The 24,240-nt window shown below is 41.9% G+C and overlaps 3 protein-coding genes across 3 annotated transcripts in view; 1 reads left to right on the forward strand and 2 right to left on the reverse strand.

Moving 5' to 3' along the window:
- Nucleotides 1-4,813, reverse strand: part of LOC139285840 (leucine-rich repeat-containing protein 49) — a 31,589-nt gene extending 26,776 nt beyond the window's left edge. The window contains exons 1-7 of the mRNA XM_070906509.1: nucleotides 4,724-4,813; nucleotides 4,380-4,445; nucleotides 4,241-4,298; nucleotides 3,852-4,091; nucleotides 3,645-3,747; nucleotides 3,001-3,204; nucleotides 2,563-2,629 (exon numbers count right to left, since the gene is read on the reverse strand). Of these exons, the coding sequence (XP_070762610.1) occupies nucleotides 2,563-2,629; nucleotides 3,001-3,204; nucleotides 3,645-3,747; nucleotides 3,852-4,091; nucleotides 4,241-4,298; nucleotides 4,380-4,445; nucleotides 4,724-4,813 (828 nt within the window). The remainder of the gene's footprint in view (nucleotides 1-2,562; nucleotides 2,630-3,000; nucleotides 3,205-3,644; nucleotides 3,748-3,851; nucleotides 4,092-4,240; nucleotides 4,299-4,379; nucleotides 4,446-4,723) is intronic.
- Nucleotides 4,814-10,523: 5,710 nt separating this feature from the next.
- On the forward strand, nucleotides 10,524-15,323 carry larp6a (La ribonucleoprotein 6, translational regulator a). Its single transcript, XM_070909869.1, has 3 exons — nucleotides 10,524-11,302; nucleotides 13,052-13,250; nucleotides 14,106-15,323. Exons 1-3 carry the CDS (start codon nucleotides 10,524-10,526, stop codon nucleotides 15,201-15,203), a joined length of 2,076 nt encoding a protein of 691 aa, XP_070765970.1. The 3' UTR covers nucleotides 15,204-15,323.
- A 4,119-nt stretch (nucleotides 15,324-19,442) lies between these two features.
- Nucleotides 19,443-23,633, reverse strand: tm2d3 (TM2 domain containing 3). The gene is made up of 6 exons (XM_070907893.1): nucleotides 23,528-23,633; nucleotides 22,888-22,989; nucleotides 22,145-22,305; nucleotides 21,689-21,863; nucleotides 20,889-20,964; nucleotides 19,443-20,772 (listed from the first exon to the last, which is right to left on the reverse strand). Exons 1-6 carry the CDS (start codon nucleotides 23,631-23,633, stop codon nucleotides 20,607-20,609), a joined length of 786 nt encoding a protein of 261 aa, XP_070763994.1. The 3' UTR covers nucleotides 19,443-20,606.
- Nucleotides 23,634-24,240: the final 607 nt, after the last annotated feature.

Below are 24,240 nucleotides of genomic sequence, written 5' to 3' on the forward strand. Positions count from 1 at the left end.
ATAAATTCAGGGGAGCAAAAAACACTCATCGCCCAAACAGAAAAAAAAACACTCTCACAAGGTTAACATTACCTCAGGCCCACACTTGGGTATCCCTGACCTAAGCAAGACAGGCATCGGTATGTCAGACCTCTGTCAACACTCAGACAGTATCTCTACACACACTGAAGAAGATTTTGGAGAGCTTCATTTGTAAATATTCAAGGATCTTGTGTTACACAACCTGACATGTTCGATCTATGCTACACTAGTAAGATTTCATTTTAACAAACGCTTGAGATATGTAAGTAGGACATGGATGTGAGAGTGTTGAAGATTTCTGTAGTGTCTACGATGTTTGCTAAACATTAGTAGAAAACTAAAGAAATATGGCTCCACAGGTAGGACAGAGGCCTGTTCTTGACAGGAAAGTTGAGAGCAACACGCCAAGAAGGGGAGATAATAACATCGGCTCTTGGCGTGTTCCTTGTAAAGAATACAGTAATCACACCTAAGATTTTATATAATGGCCTGCATTATCAAAGAAGACGACATGAACATAGATAACCTTGTGTTACAAGTGTCATTAATGACAACAAAACCTAGAGCATCCTTGTGGGGAGTCTCTGTTCCAGCCTCACCCTAACCCAGAGTGCTATGCTTACCACAGATGACAGATCCAGTCAAACTAAATTAAAATAATCATCTTGGTTTGCAGGAAGGATATGACCTAAACCAACACATCTAACTCTGTGATACTATTTCTTTTGTTTTACAGACCCTGTGGGGCATTCTCCATTGTCTTTTGTGAGTATTCAAGTCAAATTGCTCGAGTGGAAAACATCACCGCCTAACTGAAGATTGGTTATCCAACAAAGTCGGGTCGCATTGTAACCCCCAACACTCGGTCACTGAGAACAAGTGTGGGATGGATGCATGCTCCCAAAGAGAATATCTTCCTTTTGTTTGAGCAAACTGGAAATGAAACAACATCCTGTTACAGAAATAAACAGGTAAAAAGATAGGTTGGGAGTGATGTGAGGAAGAAGGGGTGACAGTGATGTACTGTTTGTGGTTAAAGCATGCACACAAAAGGAAAGAGGACAAGCAGCTGTTGTTCTATAGCTAAACAACAACCTGACTGGGTAGAATAATCACAACTTTAACATGATTTTAATTCATGTATCCAATAATTCCCTGACTGGCTTTACTCACCTCATCTCATATTATCATTGTGCAGCATTTCACATTACATTTGGGTGGTCAGGCCTCTGGTGAGTTTGGAAAACGTTGAATAAAGGTGATAGAACAGTTATTTTAGTGCACAAAACAGGAGGATTTGAAGTCAGTGAGTGAAATGCAAACTGTCCTGGTCGGAATAATAGATTCATCATCTGCTCCTCAATGGGTGCCTGCCAAGAAATGGCTACCTCTGAATGCATTGTGCTCTCATTACCAACAAGGACAGCGCAAAAGATTCTATTGATTCATTCATTTTGACTCATTCAGTTGTCACACTCTCAGAATTGCTGAGATGTAGTTAGGAAATACAACAAGTGGACAGAGCTTGAGGCAACAAAGCATCCTCTGTCAGGAAAAAATAACATAAGACTGTAGCAGTCATTGAATAGTAATTGGGACGCCTGCTCATGCAAAGAGCAGCCAACATCAGAGAGGGAAGGAGTCTTACCAGGGCTCTGGAGTAGCTCTCTGAGGACGGGCGTAGGCGGCACGCTGGCAAAACACTAATTTGGCCAAGGGAAGCCTTTCTATTTTATCTTCCTTTTCCAGGAGCTGCTAAAATCCTCATCTGACATCAGTGTTGCTTACATCATTTTACTTCTCAGGATTTTAATGTCAGTGAGCCACGCTCTATTGTGGAGGCTGAACAAACAGCCCCCAAGAATTTAGAGAATTTAGATTTAGACTCAAATGAATTGAAGAACAGCGTAATATGCACTAATTCTGCTCCTAAACATTCCCAACGCTGAAAACATAGAAACAGTTGTGCCTGTTGAATAAATTATGTTAGGGTCACTGAGGACATAGATGTGGGAGTAGACCCTTGAGCTTGTGGGTTCTGATGGTTTTCAATCCACTGTTCTCTAATAGTGCCGGGAACTAAAACAAATGCTGATGTTAAGTTCCTAAAAACTGAGGTAGGTAAACTAATGATCATAACACCCATCAGATTTCTGACTTAAAAAAATACTTTAAAATATCAAACGGACAAAGAATGCTAATACTGTTTAGGACACAGTGACAAGTGGACAAATGTCCACCCTGAATGGACATCATTTTATAGGCCAGTGGATTAAGATGAGGGGTTTAGAATGAGCATGAGTACATGAATTATCATGCCTGGCCTCCTGCTGTCATGTCTGTTTGACTCTAGCATTTAGAGAGCTGCCATCTCACATAGCAAACCACTAGTTAGCCACAGTGTGGAGGAGGTGGAAGAGGCAATCCACTTCTGTTGAACTTTGCAGCTGAAAATCATGATCCAGCTACAGTATCAGCAACCAAATGAACAAGACTGAACTCACACACGCTGTAGGTGGGAGGATAGTGAAGGAACAGTACCTGATTGTCATGCAAATCCAGGATGTTCAGTTTGGACAGGCTTTCCAGGTAGCATATCTTATGGATTCTGAGAAGAAGTGACATAAAGTGTACATTAAATATAGTTTGTCACAATGTATGTATGTCAACAGTCAATAACATACTTTCATACATTTTGTCTTGCAAACAAGCTTATTAAGAGGTTACATTCCCTGAGGAAACCGAACATACAGTAGCGTACAGTGACTTATTGTCCAGGACTGTTAGGTAGACCAGGTAGGTCTAAAAAGACAAATGTCATGTATTACAGAAAGAGAAACTCATTCCAGAGTTTGTCTGTAAGGTCTTCATGTCATTCACAGTGATAATCGCCCTCCTGCCAACCTTATGAAACAAAAACAACTCTTTTACATATATGAACTGCACAATACTATCTGTCTAACACTGATGACAACTTACCTGTTCTTCCCCAGCATAAGGATCCTAAGAGAGCTTAGAGTTTCAATGCCAGTCATTTCAGAGATGTGATTGTCATACAAGTTCAGGAAAACAAGGTGTTGCAGACGTGACAGATGCTGGATCACTGTGATTAGATTGTGCTGGAGGTTGAGAAGCTGTAGTTCATCCATAATTCCCAGCTGGGGGCATTCCTCCAGACTGCGCCTGGAAAATTAAAAGAACATTTAGCACAATTTATGCTTCATATGGATGGCTGCAGTTCAGCATGTAATTTCCATGATATAACTGCTGTATTTCACCTAACCATGCAATTCAGTGATGCAAATTGCTGATTTAGTATTTAACTATACATACTGATTGACTTTTTTTTTGCCACCAGTAAAGTAGTTCTAAGTTAGCAACCACTTGGAGACATTTTATATTTTAAGGGACTTTGCTGCTCCCTGGTGGCAATCTGAAGCACATGCCATTTCTACATTATTTCTACTGCAAATACTGTGACAGCCAGACTGAGCTCATAAAACCAACAAAACCTAATGACATAGGAATGAAACAAGAATATGAAAGACACTGCAAACCAATATGTTCTAAATTACACAGATAAAACTCTAATCTCTTGAAAATGAAAAAGAGACAAGAGGTACCTGTCCAAGTCAATACGTTGAAAACTGGAGGTAAAACTGTCATTTGGCAATCGCATGAAGGGAAAACCAGGGACTGCGTTGTACTTATATCCTCCAGAACCACCTGACATGGACATTACAAACTAAGTGCAATACACACAAATACCATAGTGCATCAATGCTATATATTTGTGTATAATATTTGCCATGTGATGTGGCCATATTTACCTGATGGCTTGGGAAGGTTTAAGGCATTACAGTAGTAAGTGGCCCCTGCACTGTGGGTTGGTCTTCTACGTTTGTCTCTATCTTCTTGTGCAGCACGTGAAACTTCATCCAAATCACTTTGAGCACCACCCGCTAGTGGTACTAGATTATGTGCAGAGGAATCTGTAGAGTCACTGGCAAATGATGGCACCGGAGGTGTCTGGACAGGTCTTCTCGGGCTGCATGCATGCAACCTGCTTTCTACAAAGGGTATGGTATGGTATGGTGAAGAATAGTCTAGAAGATTATTTACATACCTCAGCCATTCGTGAATATAGAATACATTGCTGAATCACACAAAAACATCTTGGGTGAGTGAGTATGTGAATGAGGGACTAGCTCCAGTTTACCTGGGTTACAGTGAGTCATTGTTTGGCCGGTATTCATGTCTTTTTCTTGAGAGTCCATCTGTAAAACGGTGAACATGTTGGAAAGTCTAGGCAATTAACTACATAGCTTGTCTTTCAGTGCGTGCTTTGTCATTCTCACCATCCTCTGGGCTCTCTCAGGAACTAGTGACTTGACAGTTGTAAGGTGCAACTTGCAGCTGTTGACCTGCAAAAATATTGTACTGATAGGTCAACTGTGTTGCATTGAATAAGACACAGACCCCTTATCCAAACATTAACATATGGCTGGGCTACTGACTAACTGGTAGTCAGTAGCCCAGCCATATGTTAATGTTTGGGCTACTGACTACCAATGACTAGCTAACGATAACTGATTATTTTCTCTACTGAACCAGAGGCTTAGCTAGCTAAACTTTCAATAGTTAACCTATGTAACATTATACTGTGAAACAATGGTAAAAGTCTATTAAACGCGGTATTTACCATGGGGGTGAGAAACACCCATCCATCATTGACACTGGCGTTGTGTTTCTGAGATCGCATTGTTTTGCCCTCAGTCCTCTCCGGCTCCATTTCACGTTAGCAAACGTTTGCTAAAGTTGACAGTTAAGACCAACTTTGGACGTTGAAAACTGTTTACTTTTCAGCGGCACTAACTTCATGAATACTCAAAAGAAACACGCGGACTCATTTTCTACAGTGAACTATTTCTAGAGCTTATATGTGTTGTTCATCGTTATTCCACGCGCTACAAACTTCCTCGGAGACAAGCACTGTTGCCATGGCAACGATGGCGTTGCCTGGTTACACTGATTTCCTGTGTCACTAAAAAACACTCCGTATGGAAACCAGTCCTAAAATGGTTTCATGGCCAAAGGTGGGCTTAGTTTGGTTTGCCACTTAATTAGTTATCAGTTATTATTATCTAACATTATGGCTTTGTCTTGTAAAAGTGACCTGTGTCACAGTCTAGTTTTAAAGGCCTGTATTAGTTCAGTTTACATTGTGTTTACATAGTGTCTAAATATATTTTTATATTTTATCAAATTCCCACAAAATATGAGACACAGCAATGAGGCCAGGTAGTATCCCCAAACAGGAGAACTGGTCGATTTCTGGCTCTCTCATATGTAGGCTACTGTATGGACTGTACTTGACAGATTACATACATAATGTACAAAGAGCAGGCAGAACAGGGGTCAGTAGGGGCCGACAGCTCCAGGACCAGGGCCCCCCTGTCGGGTTAAGCCGGCCATGTTTATTCAGCCTTCAGTCTTGTTGTCATTTTACATCACACTGAAGGTCATTCTCAGTTAAGCAGGTCAAGGTTAAATATCAGCCAATCCCACATGCCCTCCCAGAATACACCTACTGCAGAGTAAATGCAGCAGAAAATCAAATGGTCTGATGTACACAGTAGCTTAAGTAAACACTAGTAGCCTCAGCTAGTCAGTCAGTCAGTCACACAGACCTTTGAGATGTGGGTCCAAAAAACATTTATGTAAACTGTATTTTTAAATATGCAAATTACACATAATAGTATTGCAAGCACCCCCTCCATCAAAGTCCAAAACATAATTAAACCAGAACACTTTAAAAGATAATTACTTGTACCAGCACCTGTGAACATCATCATTTTGACTTATTCTCGGTTCCTATTACGTTCTCCGCATAAAATTGATGTAATGCTGAGAAAAAAGATTGCTATGATAATGACCTCAGGAGCATTGAAAACAGACCTTTCTCACAGTGAACATTTTGTCATTAGAGGAACGGCACAGGTGCAACAAATAACAGTAATGATGGCTCTGCTCCAGTTAGGTGTGTCAGTAAGCACACACAGTAAGCAGTCAGTGAGCCATCTGCATTTGTCAGATATCTTGGAATTATTTTATGCTGATTCATCCCTGTCATTAGCCTCCTTTATTATATATCCAAATCTATCCTGACTGAGCCTCTCAGTGCATTAGTTGTAGGTTTTATCTAAAGATCTCCTTTATAGATGTGAGATTACAGACCAACACTTTTCACAATATGCTTATACCTACACTATGGTTTATGCATTCGTATTAATTGTCCACAACATGTGTATTGATTTCGATGTGTGAAACTAATTACCTAGCATCGAAAGAAACAGACCTTTCTCCTGCTGAACACTTTGACTTATCATAGCAGTAAAGGTGTAACTAATGACATAAATTACATTGTAATCATTCAATCATTCATTCAAGTCAAAATGTCCACTGTGGAAAAGGACTATGTCTAAGTGGCCAACAGGTTAATATCGGCTTTGTCATGTCATGGATGGATAACATTTTGGACCCTGTCTTTATCCACCATTTTGGTGCTCCTCCTTTGCTCTATTAACAATATAACCCAGGTGACCACCCTTTTAATCCCATTGTGATCAAATAGAGATTGTGTTGTGTATTTTTAGCCTTTTTACTCTGGCAGTAATAAGCGGTTGCTCAGAGAACAGAAGTCCAGATTCATCAAAGGGACATCCCACACACTGCCTGTCACAATCTATTCACGAAGCACAGGCTGACACATATTATGGGAGGTGATCATCAACAGTTTGCATGACAGGCCATATTGTAAAAGTACAATGTAAATTCCAGTGGTGTATAAATAGATCTACTTCTTTGAATGCAACATACGTAGAAAAATTATGTGTGATTCCCAGAAGAAACACAAACACAGAGCCAATAAAAGGTGTTTTTCCTGTAGTTGTCACCTTTTATCTGTGTCTTATGTGTCCCTGCCCTAGTCTACGGTGTGTGTTTCTTCATTATTTTATCTCAGTTATAATGTCGCCATCGTCTCCCCTTAGAAAGACCCTTTAAAAGTTTGCTAGTTGACCAAGGTATGAATGTGACATTTAACACATTAAACCAGAGCCTGTCGAAGATCTGTCAGCATGCAGGAAGATGGATGCATGCAGGAGTGAAAATTAATGTAATTTGTTGTTAAAACTGGACACAGGGACGATAGAAAACTATAAACACAGTCTGATATACAGCACAACAAAGGTGATCTATACTGTTGGTTGTAAGAAAAAACATAGACATTGGCTTTTTTATTTTTTTTAAGAAATGCAAAAATAAACCTGGTGTAATTGTACCAGCAGTGCTGATTTGTTGGCAGCAGCACAGCTTGACCCCTGCCTTGACGGACAGAGGACATGTAGATGTAGAAACAGGGGCACTATTTGTGAACATATTCTCACGTTAAAAAAATACGACAGAAAAATTACAGTAATGGGTGATGCACATAGATCTGCTGTTTTCTACCATCTGCCAGTGAGTGTGTGTGTGTGTGAGAGAGAGAGAGAGAGTACATAGTTTTTTCCTGTCAGTCAATCCATTTATCAAGCTTTTTTTAAATTTTTGTTTATCCACAGGAGCTGAAAAGATTTCACAGTCAGAGGGAAAAATAGATTACTTGACAGCTCTGGGTTATTGATTTCAAGCACCAGTTCATTATTTATGCATCACCCTGTGTACAAGAGTGACCTTAAGTAGGAGAAACCAAGATGGAAACCAGGTTCAGGTAATAGTTTAATTGTAGCGCTCACATGGTTCACAGTAACCCACTTCCCCAGTAACCTAGACTGTACATGATTTGTTTTGTGTGATACGCTTGCAGCAAAAAATATCAGCAGCACTAGTGAAGGGAAATTATGATTTTTTATTTTGATCAATTTAATTCAAGATCTCTCTTTAGTTGAAATTGATTACATCCAATCCATCTAATTACAAATTCACATCCCTAAACGGCACTTTATTTGATGTGATGGCTGCAAGAGATGGGGGTTGCAAACATTTCCTCACAGGGTTACAACCATCCCCCATTTTTTAGCAGGATTCCTGAAAACAGAAGACAGACAAGGGGGAAACAGATTGGTTGCCAAGGCCCCTTCCATCTGCCGCATCACACAAATATTTAAAAATTCTTTGTTAAAACTGTTGTAGAAATTCCACACTGTGAGCGTCATGTCAGCAAATTCCCCCATTGTTAACTAATGTACTTCCTGCTAACAACAACAATTACAGTAATTACGTAAAGGGCATGGCAGGTTTTAACAATGGAACTATATCTTACATCTAGAATCACAACCTCAAAGGGAACTGGATGTACTGTTCCTGTACATCCAAAAGACCTACACCCATCAGAACGAAGGTCTGATAGGTGAAGGTGGGCCATTGCATTTAAAACTCTGTTGATAATGTAGATGTCACATAAGTACTGATGTCACATGAACCTAGTGCTTTTGCCACAAGAAACAAGACTAAAAGTCTACAGCCATGTTAGCAGCTCTGCGAGGCTGCACAGCGATGCTTGGAGCTAAATGCTAACATCGGCATGCTAACATGCAAATATTAAGGAAGTGTAAAGTTTACCATGTTCACCACCTTAGTTTGGCATGTTAGCATGCTAACATTTACTAATTAGCACTAAGCACACTGGCTGGTTACCAGAGTTGTGTCAATAGGATTGCATGAGAGTTATCACATTCTCACAAAATGAGAGAATTCAAGCTTATTTATATATACTGTATATATATGTTTCAATGGGATTTTAAGGTCCACATCTGGATCACTAAGGAAGAGGAAGAAACAACTCCTGGACAGCATATAAAGGACAAGAGAAAGGGGAAAAAAGAAGAAGGAAATGGGAAAATCCTCTGAAGAATCCCTAGGAGAGGCAATTCAAAGAGAGATTCTCCTCAGAGGGTTGGTGGTGCAATATGAGCCAGAGGTGGGAAAATGGAAATTATGAAAAATGACCAAGCTGTGTTATGGTGCGAATTAGAAGAAAATGCCCAGAGAGGGATTTTAAAGTTGCGCTGTAAAATATCAAATGAACTGAATTTCCACCTTATTAGCACACCTAGACAGATTTAATTAATTCCAATACAACAGCCCTGTAAGACATGACATACTGCTTCATGAGGTCTTCTTCAGTTTTTGTTAAGAATGCACTGCATTGTATTATACTGAGAGGAGCCTTTTTTTGTCCACCACTAGTGACATCTAAAAGAGTGGATTTTTTGTACACACTGTGGACAGATGGTTGAAAGAGGACTGAAGGAGGCTATCTATGTCTATGGGACAACCATGCCTGAAAAGAGGAAGTGGCCTGCGACACCATTTACAAGTGACTTTAACTTTACCCCACCCCCACCCCTTTTCTCTCACATCTCATTGTCTCATTCTCTACCCCCATGTTGCATTGTACACAAACTGGAGCACTGTATGTGGTGCAGCGAATGAGTCAGACTGCCCACCAGCTGTGAGCGTGGCTTGCCAGTGGGGAGGAGTAAAGATATTTCATGCAGGGCAGGCAACAGCCAACAACATTAGTGTGGGTGATTTACAGGGCTATTAGGATGGAGGCCAACAACAAGCTACAAAAATGGACCCGAGGTATAGTTTACGGAGAAATATTCAGATGACTGAAATAATAATGCTCTCAGATGAACACCTACATATGCTCGAGTGCTACAAAACCCACATCGATGAATGAAGCCAGTGATTCTGGAAATGAACTCTGGACCGCCACACTTACTCTCACTTTTATTTTAGAGAGGTTTCATTGGTCCCATAGGCCAGGGCCACAACCACCATTGAGGACACTAAGGTCATGTCCTCAGTATTGTCTCTGAGGACATGACCTTAGTTTTACTGACTTGAGGGTGAGTTTACATGAAGCAATTACACACAGATTATATTGATGAGTTTTTAATGGATGATTTCATTGATATTTTTTTGGAGCCAATATTCTTAAATGTGACAGTTTTTCAGTACAATAAATGAAAATTAAGAAAAAGGATTTGAATGGACATTTAGACCATCAGGGAGATTAACCTGACAGAAAATATGATAATGTAGTTAATGAATATAGTGTGGAATAGATACAATTCTGAAGGACATTTTACTGACCTTTATGGGACACATTTCTAACTAATCTGGAGTTTTGATACCCTATCGTTTGCAATCTCTAGTCTGACGTCCATGAATATAGGCCCTACTATTAATTGATGTGTTTCCTCCTTCCTTGAGGCACATGCGCCACTTGTCTCTTGCTTGCGAGCAGAAGCTGAAAGCCTATTATCCAATTAGCGGCGTTAGAGAAGGGGTCGTCCTTGGCACGGCAATTTCCCAATTAGAGAGGAACACGTGAATTTGCTCCCCTACTTAGAGCCATGTAAACGGGGCATTCGTGTCTTCACAGAAAAAGACAACTGTGTGTGTGTGTGTGTAAAAACAAAAAGCGAAATATGCACGCCTTGGTGAACGCCTTCATGCGCTGCCTCTCCTTTCTCTTGCCTCCCCCTTGGCTTTGTGTCAGCTTTTGCTTGTGGGTTGGGAGTGAGTGCGAAGAGACGCTGCCGCGGCCCAATCCCAGAGCTCGTTTCAAAAGCAGAAAGCCTCTTACATATGAGGAAGTAGCAGCAGTAGCAGCAGCAGCAGCAGTAGAAGCCCAAGGAGGCTCCAGCCCGTCGGTCTCACCAGTTCCAGGCTGCGTCTCGCCGGCTGCTACAAGCCCCGCTGCTCATCAGGGCCCTCCGTCGGGTCGGATCTGGATCGGGGGTCTCTGGCGAGCCGTGGAGCGCGTCTTCGGAGCCCCCTGGGTCCTTCTCCGCCATCACTGGTGCCCGAAGAGGCGTCGAGCAGCTTTACGCACCCCGTATCCTGTATGTGCCTTCGAGTCGAGCAAGATTAAAAGCTTCCAGGGAGGCGCTGCTGCTGCTGCTACGACAGAAGAAGGGAAGGGAGCGGGCGGGAGCACCTTGACTTATCCGAGGAGGAACATGAGCGGGTCCGTGGGGATCCCCAATCCGAGCCCAGCGGAGTGCGCCTCGGATCCGTCAGCGGAGCGGGGCATCGATGAGGTAATCACCGTGGATCAGCACACGCAGGAGATGGGGACGGTGACGATCACAGTGGCCATTCAAGCGGCAGAGGACGAGGAACCCGAGGAGGTGTCATCCAATAATATTGACTTCCTCGGCGGCAGCTGTAGTGAGGACGAGATCGGAAGACATGACAAATCCAGGTTTGAGTTACTAGTTACTTAAGTTAACTGTCTTAATAACCAGGGATGCATGGGGTGAGAACAATGTTGGTAAACTATAAAATTAAGTCAATCATACCATCATTTGGTAAACAAATGGCCTTGTCAGACTTTGTCAAATGTGTTTTATTCAATAAATGTAGGTGAAGTGTATTCCCTTCCCCAAATACCATGGCATGCAGCCTGGGTTCATTCAGGTTGGAGGGTGAATGGAACGGTTTCCTCTTGGGTGTCAAGGTTATTGGAGCCCTACCGGTTTCTGCGTCGGATTTTCATCTGTATTGGCCCAGTAAGTTTGAGCTGGTGAGCTGCCGGCACATGAGCAGCATGGGTACAGACTGCTTTGTCTTTCTGAAAGAATGCCAGCTGTGTAGAAATATACTGTACAAATGGACAGGTGTAGCACAGTGACAACTAAAGGCAGTAAATGGATACAGATATACATGAGAGATTATTATTATTATTGTTATTTATTATTATTATCTCCTGGGTGGGACAGCAGGGCAAGTGTTGCCACCTGTAGGCAGCATCAGTCCTGGAGAGAAAGAGGATGGCACCTTCACTTTAATCTAATTCCCCTGCGTCATGGCCTGCTATTTTTATCCTCTGGCCTATAAGTTCCCTACAACTCGGACTAGTGCGCAAAGACTGAGTCGGTGATAGAAAGGCCAAAGGGGAAAATAAATCACTCGGTCCATACCAGGCGTCTGTTTGCTTGTAGGTCGATCCCTAATGGCTCTCGGCCACAAAAATCCTCTGTAACACCTGTGTGGCACGTTTCTCCACACTGGATGTATTTTAAGATCCCTGAAGATGTGATAGGAAGCATGCTTGGAACTTGGAGGAAAGTGCAGATTATCAGCTGTTTGCACATGCGGCTGTTTCACCTAATATCCCTGCAACATTCCTTCAGAGAATTGCAGCACATTCCTTAATAGAAAGTGAACTTCATCACAGCCTATTTAAAAAAAAGAAAAAATGTCCAGCTTCGCTAACATCTGTGCTGTTTGCTTTAATCCACATATTTACACAGTATATATGTGTGTGTGTGTTGACGGTGATGGCGTTCTCTTCTAAAAGCTCAGCTCGTGGCTGTCTTTATCTGAAGTCCTGGGGAAGCAGTGGGCTTGTGCCAGCTGTGCGGTCAGCCGGCTGGAAAGCTGTTGACTGAGGGTGTGGGAGGGAGGGGAGGAGGCTGGAGGAGGTGATGAGTCATCCACAAAATTTCATTCAGACCCTCACTCTAATCTGCAAGGATACCTGCATGTGCCGCTTCACAGCTTCAGCCAGGTGTCTGACTGAGATCAAATTGTGCCTGAAAGCCTTAGCTATGCAGTGTTGGGACCAGTTTTTGTGAAAATTGTGTGAAGTTGATTTGGTGAGCCACCATATTCTGTGTGGGAGGGAGAGCCTGTGACTCCACGGCCCTCAGATGGAGAGGTCTTGGCAGTTTCAGGATTAGTGGGACACTGGTGTTGAGGTCTGGCACTGAGGCATGGTGACTGGCTGGAGACACAGCTTGTCAACGGCTGCAAAGGAAAATTGCAGAAGGAAATGGCAGGATGAGAACGAATTCCTGCCAACAACTTGTAAGCCTCTGGCTTATTGTATTAATGAAAGTGAAATGTGTTACAGTTGTAATGTTGGCAGTTTAGGATATGAAGCATTCTGCTGTTTCAGTGATGTCATAGGGAAGAGTCTTTACTGACCGTGTTGTCTTCCCACACACAGCGGCGCCGGGACCAGTGGAGGGGAGCTGGAGGAGGAGAGCTGGCAGCCCCCAGATCCAGAACTCATCCAGAAGTTGGTCGCTCAGATCGAGTACTACCTGTCCGATGAGAACCTGGAGCACGATGCCTTCCTGCTCAAACATGTCAGACGCAACAAACTCGGGTTTGTCAGCGTCAAGCTGCTCACTTCATTCAAAAAGGTAACCATCACTGCAAAGCACGTGGGTATAGTCTGGAAACGTAACCAGATATTAATGGAATTCCCTGTCCTGATGAAGTTAATATTGTGGGCTAAAATATAGGCTAGTGTACACATCACATGTTCAATGAGGAGTAATAGTCCACTGGTGGCTCATTATGTGCTTTAATGTTATATATTGATATACCTGAGCTGATGGTCAACTGAATATAATGTATAATACTAATAATTTACATACATGATATTTGGTGAGGAAGATGTGTTAAAACGGCAACGTAGATAAAGCTCCAAGCCATTTTTAATTCCCAATGACGTAGAGGCTGAGAAATTGAGAATTGAATAGCAATGACTGGCTGTTTTTAGTGTCAACATGATGCTGTTGGGGGTGCAATGATATTATCACACTGATTCACAACAGCTGGTGCTACTTCAGGCTCATGCATGCAGATTTTTGTTTTAATCTGTTTATGCCACAAGTGATCCCAGTCCCCATACTCATTTTTAATACAAACAAGGCTTAAACGCTGAGATTGTTTTTTTTTTTTTTTTAAATATGAGAAATTATACAGTGATGAATTGAGTAACGCAGTGATGCAGAACATTTGGGTGTGTTGAATCGGTTATAATGCCATCAGTCCAGATATTGATTCAGGAAGTATGACTGAAGGGAAGGCAGTACACACTACTGATTGATCCTGCTGACAGGCTTATAGGTTATTGTTTCGCCAAGTGAAGCTTCATAACTCACAAAGAGAAGCTGTTGCCGGGATCAAATTTGTTATCCAGTGGTTATGAGATGGCCCTCTTAAACCACTTATCATCTCACCCATGTAACACAAGCATTGTCTCTTTGCAGGTGAAACACTTGACTCGTGACTGGAGAACAACTGCTTACGCGCTGAGACACTCAAAGATACTTGAGCTGAACGATGAAGGACGCAAGGTGCGGCGTAAATCCGCAGTGCCAGTCTTTGCCAGTGAGTCGTTGCCTAGCCGCATGCTGCTGTTAAGTGATTTGCAGAGGTGGCCAGAGCTGGCTGCTCTCACTAAGGATAATGGAGGCAGTGAAGGAGGAGCCACTCAGCAGGAGCAGCTGATGAAGCTGCTGCTGAAAGCGTTCGGAACATACGGCGCCATCGCCTCCGTCAGAGTCCTGAAGCCTGGGAAGGACCTGCCGGCTGACCTGAAGCGGCTGAGTGGCCGCTACACTCAGCTAGGCACAGAGGAATGTGCCATTGTGGAGTTTGAGGAGGTGGAGGCTGCTGTTAAAGCCAATGAAGCTGTGGGGAGCGAGGATGGAGGGACCAGTTCACTGGGGTTGAAAGTAGTCCTGATTGGCACCAAGCCGCCCAAGAAGAAGGTGTCCAAAGACAGGCCACGTGAGGAGGGAGGGATGCGCAAAAGTCGCTCGCTCAACAGCAGAGTACGAGAGCTTCAGTACCACGGAGACGACTCTGCCTGCAGCTCCTCAGAGACTGAGAGCAACCCTACGTCCCCTAGGCTGACCAGAAAGTCCCAGTCCTGCAACAAGCTCAGCCCCACCACTGCGGGCATCAGCTTCCAGAACAATCACCTGAGTCCTGGTATGTCCCCGCGTAACAGCCCCTGGTCTAGCCCCCGTGCCAGCCCCTGTCCTCAGCGCAAATCTCCTCATTCCCACAAGTCTCCCCTCGTCAGTGAGGGCAGACTGAGCCCCGAGCCTGGGCGTCGCTGGGCAGACTACTCCTCAGACAGTAGCCTCACCCCTTCAGGGAGCCCGTGGGTTCAGCGGCGCAAGCAGGTGGCGTCTCAGGAGAGCAGTCCGGTCGGCAGCCCCATGCTGGGTAGAAAGATCCAGAACGCCGACGGCCTTCCGCCGGGGGTAACGAGGCTGCCAAGGGGTCCCGATGGAACCCGCGGCTTTCACTGTGTCACTGTTAGTGAGAGGGGGAAGACTGCTGCTACTCAGACTTGACATGTGGGGCATCCTTATGCATTCCTCATCCCACAGAAGAAGAAGGATAGATTGGAAATTTGAGCTGTTCTTGGCCGCATCGCTCAGCCCCCGCCCCACATTTGAAACTGTGTAGATATATTTTTGTTGAGTGCATCAGTTTTCAGTCTTTGTTATATTTTTATACGACGTTTTGAGTTACCATGGTAACATGAGTGATTTACTAATGGAAATTTGAGTGAATGTAAATTGATATTGCTTTTGAAATGGACCATGTCACCTCCATTGCTGTCTAAACTTGTTCTACATGTGGCGGGTTAGAGAGGGAATTCCACTTCTTTTGTTTCTTTTTTTTTTTTTTTTTTTTTTAAATTAAAGCGTGTCCTCTGTCTTGTGTGTAAAAGCTCACAACATTGTCTGTGGATGGTGTATAAATGTGTAAGTGGCATGGGCACATGGACTTGATAGAGATATCACCATATGCCTTTTCTGTATTTGTCTACTGTGAGCTCCATTTTTACATGTTATTTAAACTGAGGCCATAATCGCTCCACTGCCATAAAGGTTGGACAGTTAAACTTGGACATGAGAATTTTTTTAGTTTTTATTTTGCCTTTTTTAATTTTAGTATTTTCAGTACTCTTTGGCACTTAGTTGGGAGGGGTCTCTTCTAGCCCTGTAAATGTTCATTTGTTCAGCAGGTAGCTGCTTTTATTTATTTTTCTTTTAGCTTTTATTTTGTTTCTTGGCATATGTTTCCATCAGTCTAAGCTCACAGGGAGGTTTGAGGGATGTTCAGGTCGGGCAGAATAGATGCTCTAATGTTCTTGCCTGTACATTTGAGCTGGGGTATTTGTACGTTGCGATTCCTATTGTACAAATAAATCACTAAAATTGCAATTTTGGCCTGACTTTCTCTTTTGTTTTGACACATTTTGAGGTGATCGTCCATGCTCTGAAACGACCATAATCCAATCTTTTTTTTATTTAAATGTGTGAACAAGGTTTAAGTGAGATATTGTTGCTGTGCCAAGACTGTAGAAGCGATTCAAGACTTGGAAAGCAGAACTGGCACACTGATGTGGTGGTGTTTTTCTTAAATGGGTTGCACAGATGGGAGGATGATAAGCGAGTTGATGGATTATAAGCTATAGCAACCCTCCACGAGGAACATAAAATTGACAAAACGGTGGAGGAGACCAGTTGCAGAAGTAATTTATTCAAATTGCCTGTATCTTGCTATGTGCAATGCCAAGAAATGGTATTCACTACCCTTTTGCTTTTCGTGTTATGAGTTTTACAGGGTTGAATGTTTTTGGGTTTTTTTGACACAAACAGGAAAACTAATGTCTACAAATGATCCACACTGAATTAAAATACATAACGCACAACATAGCTGGTTGCACTGCATGTATTCACCTCCTCCCAGACAATATGTAGCAGAGGCAACCTTTCTGACTCCAATTACAGGTTTGCACATGTGGACACCCGCGTTCATCCATTGTCCAAGCTCTGTCAAGTTGCATGGAGAGAACGGCAATCTTCTCGTCACAGATTCTTGATTGGATTGGACGATATTGTTGTTTTGAATACCGTACATTCTTGTCTAGCTTTGGCTTTGTGTTTGGAGTTGTTGTCTTGCTAGAAAATAAATCATCACCCACAGTTCTCTCGCAGACTGCAGCAGATTTTCCTCTGTGATTGGTCTGTATCCCTGAGAAGCATCCTGACAGCATGGTGCTTCATTTAGGATTCGGTATGTATGATGGCCAAAAAAGCTTAGTTTTGGATGACCATCTTACTTTTTGTGTCAGAGTCTCCCACATGCTTTCTGGCAAACACTCGAACCAGCTGTTCAACTTCCTGATACAGGTGTATTGATCTTATCATTTCTTGATCTCACACACACACATTCATCTAATTGTGTGCCTTTAGAAACATTATTTGCTACAATATGTATGTCATAGCAAAGGGCGTGAGCGCTTACGCAATCAATCATTTTGTTTTATATTTGTTCTTAATTTAGATCATATTGTTTTCACTATGTCGTTAAATGGTACTCTCTGCTGATATAGGGTCAAAAAAATTTAATTACACCACTGTGATTCAATGTTGCGTCGGCCAACAAAATGGAAAAAGTCCAAGGGTGGTGAATACTTTTTATAGGCACTGTAATTTCTGTTATGTCCTCAGGTGGTTTCAAATGCTCCTTAGCAACAGTCCAAGTGTGAGAGAACAGAACACGCAGTTGGATGCTTATAGAGTGGTTAGACTTTTTAATTCGTGTGGTTACAGCATTGTGTTTATCCGCTTTTTGTTAGAGATGTTATCTCCTGTAGGAGTGAGCATAATGGGAGGACACAATCTGTTAGGCAGTGTAGGATACAGAGGGTCAGAGCCGATGCTCCAAAATTCAGAGCTGCGATGGGACTAAGTGGGATTGCGTAAGAGAGGGATGAATAAACTTTTGTTCTCCTCTTTGCATGATTAGCAATTCAAAATCAGGAAGTCGTGACACCATCTATCTGTCTTTGACAGACAATATTTTGGCTCAACTCCCAATGATGTTCATTTTAACAGTGGGAATAATGACTGTTTGGGATAAGTACCACAAAATTAAACAATTATTCTCATAAAACCAAGTTCCATATAATTCTCATTAAGGATGGTTTCATACTCACAGAAAAGGGGAATATCATAAAGAGAGATAATAGCAAAACCAAATAGCAAATAGCACTGACCATTATTTGTAATTTGGCAGCAGCCATTGATGTGTGAATAAAAAGCTATTTAGTGCAGTAACTTATCTATTTACTCCAGACTCCCCAGACATAATTAGTAAGATGTGGTGATTACATTTGTTAAAGAGTAGAACCTTTGTGTTTGATCTTAGTATTGCAGAAGTTAGTTTATGTCATTGTGCATTCAGCTCTGTGTTATTCTAAAGTATTCTACCATCCCCATATTATTTATCATACAGAATTTCAAATCCATGTATCACTTACTCATATTTACATGCATATACACAGATGTACAAACACATCCATTCAGTATGCTTCAAATGTTATTCCATGATAGAAGTTCAGTACATAGTATGATACAGATCAACTGGGGTCATGCTGGGGCAGTCAGTAGCAGCAGTCGTAGGGAGTATCTTGTGGATGCAGGATTACAAAGTAATTTGTCAATATTTAAGCCACAAGTTTCCAAAAGGTGCAGAAACAAAATCACTTATGTCGTCTTGCAGAATATAGGTGAGCATTTCAACTATATGACAAGCACTTGCATCAGTCTGTGGGAGGGAGCTGTAGTGGCTGTGAGTGGGTGGTGTCAAATTTGAGGAACTAGAATTAGGGTGGAGTAAATTTACGACAGTCTCAGCAAAGCAGCCAATTGGAAAAGTCGACACAAAAGCCAACAACTTACTAGAAAGGAAATGATTTTTTTCCCCGTGAGTTCTTCTTTTTCTTCTCCTCCTCACACTATGCAGCATGAGCACACATATATCTACATGAATTGGTGAATTAAATAGTGCTGTTGTAAAAGCTAATAACTGATTTACTGAAATAACTGTGTATCTCTGTCACTCTCTGTTAAACATGTTTAATCACCGTACGTGGCAATTCAGTGTCTTGCTCAAAAGCGCCTGAACAGTGCTAGTTTAGGAAGGGAGTGTTCCTCAGCCACTGGGTTACCCTCCTGACCTCCCTCCTTCTGTCACACTCGCCTGTGGGTAACATGGGCGTCTGGCACCACTCACTGCGTTTAATGTGAGAAAAAGCACAGACATCTGTGAAGATGACCTCAGCTAATAATAGAGCTCTGAATTCCTATCAGATGCTGCAAGGAAAGCAGCACTCAAGCAGAAGGTCCAAGCTCATGGCCCCTTTGAAATAAAAGCAACTGTCCTGCTCAAGTTCCCTATATAGAGATGATGCTGACCTCTGTGTAAGGTATTGCTGCAACAAGAAAGGCCACATTAATCATTTAATTTCTGCCTCTCTGGTTTTTAGAATTGAAACATCTTAGCAAATAGAAATGTTAGACAGAATTGTGTTTAGTCTCTTCAGCTGATGGCTTGTTCACCCTTTCTTATGCCTCCTAAATCCACTGGTCTTATTGCAAAACCTGACCAAACTGTGCCCCATTAAACGCTGCCATAAACCAAGGAGTGAATGAAAACATTTAGCCATGGTTCTCATATATCCACTGACGAGTAAACACATCATCATCATATTTCACAATTTTATTCACATAACTTAAAAAATGTCATTTACAGTGTTCCAACAGATTAAAATGACCTGACACTGAAAACAGAAAACATATATTTACATGTAGTGAGAGGGAAGCCCATTTGTGCCACACAGTCTCAAGCAAAGATCTTACAGTGTTAGTACACATTGAATTTATTTACAACGTGAAGAATGATAATGAAAAATACCAGTTGAATGTACAGGATATCTCCAACACGGGAAACCACAAGTAACTGCAGTTTGCTAGTGCAACACATTTAAAGTGTTTCAACATTTATCATGTACAGACATACACTGCTAGAGATTATTATCTGTGCGTTTCCCAAAAATCTGACTACATATTGCAGTAAGTGATGACAAAAATTATAGTCCTTGCCCCTGCAGATCTTTCTGGTTCTCTACCAGTTCCAGTTGCTGCTTGAATATACAGTAGCTCTATTTATTCATACAACATATGAACTTTATCAATGAACTTTTACATTTGATTTGAGCTTTTGAAAAGCTATTATATCATTTATCTAACCCTCAGGGCATTGTTCTTACAGTTGTCAATGTCAGGAAAAAATAAAGAACATGTAAAATAACTATTGAATTCAACCATGTGTTGAACATATTCCCTTCAGCATATTCATGCTGTCTTTCCGGACATAAATATTACCTTTCAGCACGTCTATTCTGTCACCAAAAAAAAAACCCTCTGTAGCCATGGTTACCATTTGACCCCCATTGATGCATTTACCTTGCAATAGGGGAGGAGCAACACATGGCTCCAAGGTGACAGGATGTCTGTGAAAGCACTGCTCCACAGGAAACCAAACCTATCTATATATCAGCGTGACAGAGTCTAACCAGCAGTTAAGTCAAACTTACCAGATAGACATAATAACTGGCTCCTCATCCCCCTGCACAGCTCCATCTGCAGAATCTCAACAGGAGACGGGCGCAGAATGATTGGGATTGATCTGATGGTTGTGTGGGTAGAGTCATCGTTGGTGTAATGAGGAAAACACTTCCTGCCTGTTAGCAGATGGGATGAGGACGTGTTGCACAGCGAGCTTGGGCAGGCAAACGTGCTAAGAACACAGCATCTCAGATCTTAAATCTTTGAGAGGGAAGCAGTGTGAAGCGGAAGAGGGCACAAACCATCCAGCCATGTCTCCAGAGCTTCGCTTCAGATGTAAAGTGAACCGTCAGCAGGTCCCACATAACCAACCCCTATCAGAAGAACATCTATCAAAGTCCAAATGCCCAGGCCTCCAAAGCTGAACAGTTTGCCCAGACCCTCTCTCCACTGGCCCAGATAAAACCGATCTGCCCCAAAACCACCAAGCGTAATGCTACAGACAGAAATGAGAAAAAATAGAAACAAAGTCAAAGCTACTATTAGATTAAAAAAAAGAATGTTTCAGGCATCTAAGCAGGATCATGATTGTGATACTAGTGGCAGGCTTACCTGAGTGCTAATGCTGTTGACCATTTGTATCCACCAGTCCAGTTACAAAATAAACGTTTCTGAAAACGTCTTTTACCTACACAAGAAATAAAGACATTCAGTGGACTAGCATGACTGAAAACACATTTACAATATACGTACAAAATATTTTGAAAAACATAACACTTGACATTATTTTCTGTGAAGTATCGTTTTCATTTTGGTTCCCAGATTGTGTATTACAAATACAAGTTGTATAGTAATAGTTGTATACATTTTTAAAAAAAATATCATATTTCTCTATTTTATTTATCTGCCTGATTTACACCTGATAGACCTTAAGAGTGCAATTACCAAGCTTGTAGGACGGAAAGCTAATAGTCCTCCAAGTTCTGAGGACAAGGACTGAAAACTGTATTGCTATAATTACTCTACAGTATTATGTTTAGATACTACAATATTAAAAGTTTCAGTGATTCTACAACTACATGTGCATTCAAATATTTATCAGCACAGAACAGCTGCTTTTGTGATATACTGTTCTCCATACATGTTGTGCATACAAGCTGTTGATCATCACATTAATTAACACCTAACAGAATACGTAACCTTACATAAGAAACTTAAGGGCAACCACGAAGGTCTGGCAATTCACATTTTTTGTTCTAGGCAAAAAAGGTCATTTTGTAAACTTCAACAAGATGAGAAAACCTGTAAAACGCCCTTCCCCAAAAAACTATGTCTACGGTGCCTGACAGACACAGTTACCCCCACTGAAGTTAACGAAAATAAGCGAATTTACAGCAGAGCCTTCATCATACCTAAACAATGTACATGGTCTAACACGTCACAGGTGGCGTTGTAGCGCTTGCGTGGGCAGGACACTGTCATACAGTTGGTGGAGTTTGAGCAGCGGTACTGGGATGGGTCTAGCTGCCAGCAGAACTGACAGGTGATGGAGAGAGAGAAGTTGGTCTGCTGCTGTCCCGACTCTCCCTACAAATACAAAAAAACATCAGGTCATCACTACACAGCTATTCCCAAATTTAAGCACCACAACTGCTTCTTAAAATCACTAATTCTGTCACCACACACAACTATTTGTCTTGGGCACTTTTGTCAACATTAAGATGACTTCGACTTTCATAGCTGACACAAATGGTACAAGCACAACATGACATTGGGTTTCATTTCCCTTTATATCAATGAGCTAAACAAGGTATAGACTTCCACCCTTTATGCAGCATAGATCTATCAGAAGATGGACTGCTACTCACGATACAGTGAACCCCTTTTTTGGGTTTACATGTGAAGGAAGCTGGTTTCCTGTAGGTGCAGTTGTGTTGGTAATTGCAATGCATGCAATCAGCTGGCAGGCGACTGCACAACCCCCCACTAGGACACTTGGAAGTGTAGCTCTCTTCATCTGCAGGAGACACTGCAAAACAACACACATAAAGTTACAGGTGTTTTTCCTTTTGTAGCTAGAATAATCAATGTAACACAGCTTTGATGCAAGTTTATTTCATGATTTTATGTTTGAGATCATTGCTGATTGTGGCAATAAACCTTTGAATCTCTACCCAAATTGGGGAAATAAGGCTGTGGGAGCTAAATGACTAACACTCTGCCCTCATCAAAAAGGCCATCAAAAAAGAGTCCTTGAGCAAGGCCATTCACTCCTGATTGCTCCATTAAGGCTGCTTACTGCCAGCAAAAGAAAAGTGTTGCTGCTCTGTTGAAAAGACATTAACTCTTCAAATCCTGGACAACACAAGTGCCGGTAAAGATATGCACAGATTTGCAGTTCATAATCCCAGGCTATATAGGAGGAATCCTTTTCTATAGTGTTGCACCTCCCTCATGTAAGAGAGTCATGGGCTTGTATGTATGACTTCGAATACCCCAATCAGATGTAGGTTGCCTAATGCGCTCAATAGTGTTGTATTTTTTTTGTAGTTCTGTGCTACAAAGGTTACAGTCAGCATAGTTAATGCTGATCATTGACCGATGTGTTTACCTGAGGCTGCAGCAGGTACCACTGGGCTGGTGATGACAGGTCCATGCTGGGCATCTCTGGTGTAGGGGGGCTCCTGGCCAACATGTGGAGAGCTCAGGTACCCTGAGAAGCAGCCAGACAATAAAGAAGACATAGTTACGAGTCCAACTCACTCATCTGCTATGACCATGTTTATAAAAACTACCTTACACGAGACAGACACGTCAATAACCTATGGTTAAATATAAATTAGAAGTCTAGTAATTGTGATAGCGTATCAAAACACAGAATGTTATTTTAACAAAACATCTAAGCTAGCTAACGCTACAGCTTAACAGTAACTTTTACCGATGCGCTAACTTCTTGCAAACTGGCAGGGACAGTAAACAGTTAGCTCTCACATATTGTAAATGAAATACTATCTAATTGACCAAAAATACCTGTTGTATTAGACAAACAACTGTTCAATCAGCGCATTTTACTGCATCCCATGTTTTCATTGCTAACTAGCTAGGTGCACTAGTGTTCGCTCGCTAGCTAACCAATTAATGCTAGCTCAATGGGAGGAAGCTAACGGTACTACGAATACGACAAAAAGCCCAAATGTAAGCTGGCCATGTACACAAGCCAAGCTGGTATAAATCTGCCCCCATATACATACCGTTAACACATTGTAAGACCAGGTCCATGAACAAAACAATTACAATTCCGTAGGTTTTAAAGCACCGACCTCGGTCAGGTCTCCATATCTGACAGCTAGTGGCCATTGTTGCTGCAGAAGGAAACCAAAGATGCATTCAGGTCACGTAGGAAAAAAGTGATTGTCAGAGATCCTGTGCTGTTCTGAAGAAAGGGCAGATAAGTGCACTATTTCCCCGGTTATTTGATCATCTATAGTTAACTTAAGCAGTCAAGATGTCATGAGAGAAGTATTCAGCTGACACTCATTCGTTCATATACGTCTTAGATTACATCTAAGCACTTGGCAAAGTGACTTTGTGCAAGTGTTTTATAACTACATTGTTGTGACAATACATTTTACTGCAATTTTTCCATATTGTTCATCACTCCTACAATTACAGGTCGTGGCATCAAAGTTGTTAAAATGGGAGTCACCACAACCCTTGTTGTACTGTGACTAGACTAAAAGAGAAGATGGTATGGAAGAGGGTTTTTATGCGCCATCTTTCCCATGAGTTTGAACGCAGCAACATGCTACAGAACTTCCGGGTCCTCATCTTACCACGCCCACCGCGCTCCACCCACAAAACCCTGTGATCCATATATTATAAACCGTCAACATTTTATTACAGTTTGTATTTCAAAGATGTCTCATTTTTTAATTTGGTGTTCGTTGGCTATGGATTCTGTAGA

The sequence above is a fragment of the Enoplosus armatus genome, chromosome 1 (assembly GCF_043641665.1).
Source record: "Enoplosus armatus isolate fEnoArm2 chromosome 1, fEnoArm2.hap1, whole genome shotgun sequence".
In the NCBI taxonomy this organism is placed as follows: domain Eukaryota; kingdom Metazoa; phylum Chordata; class Actinopteri; order Centrarchiformes; family Enoplosidae; genus Enoplosus; species Enoplosus armatus.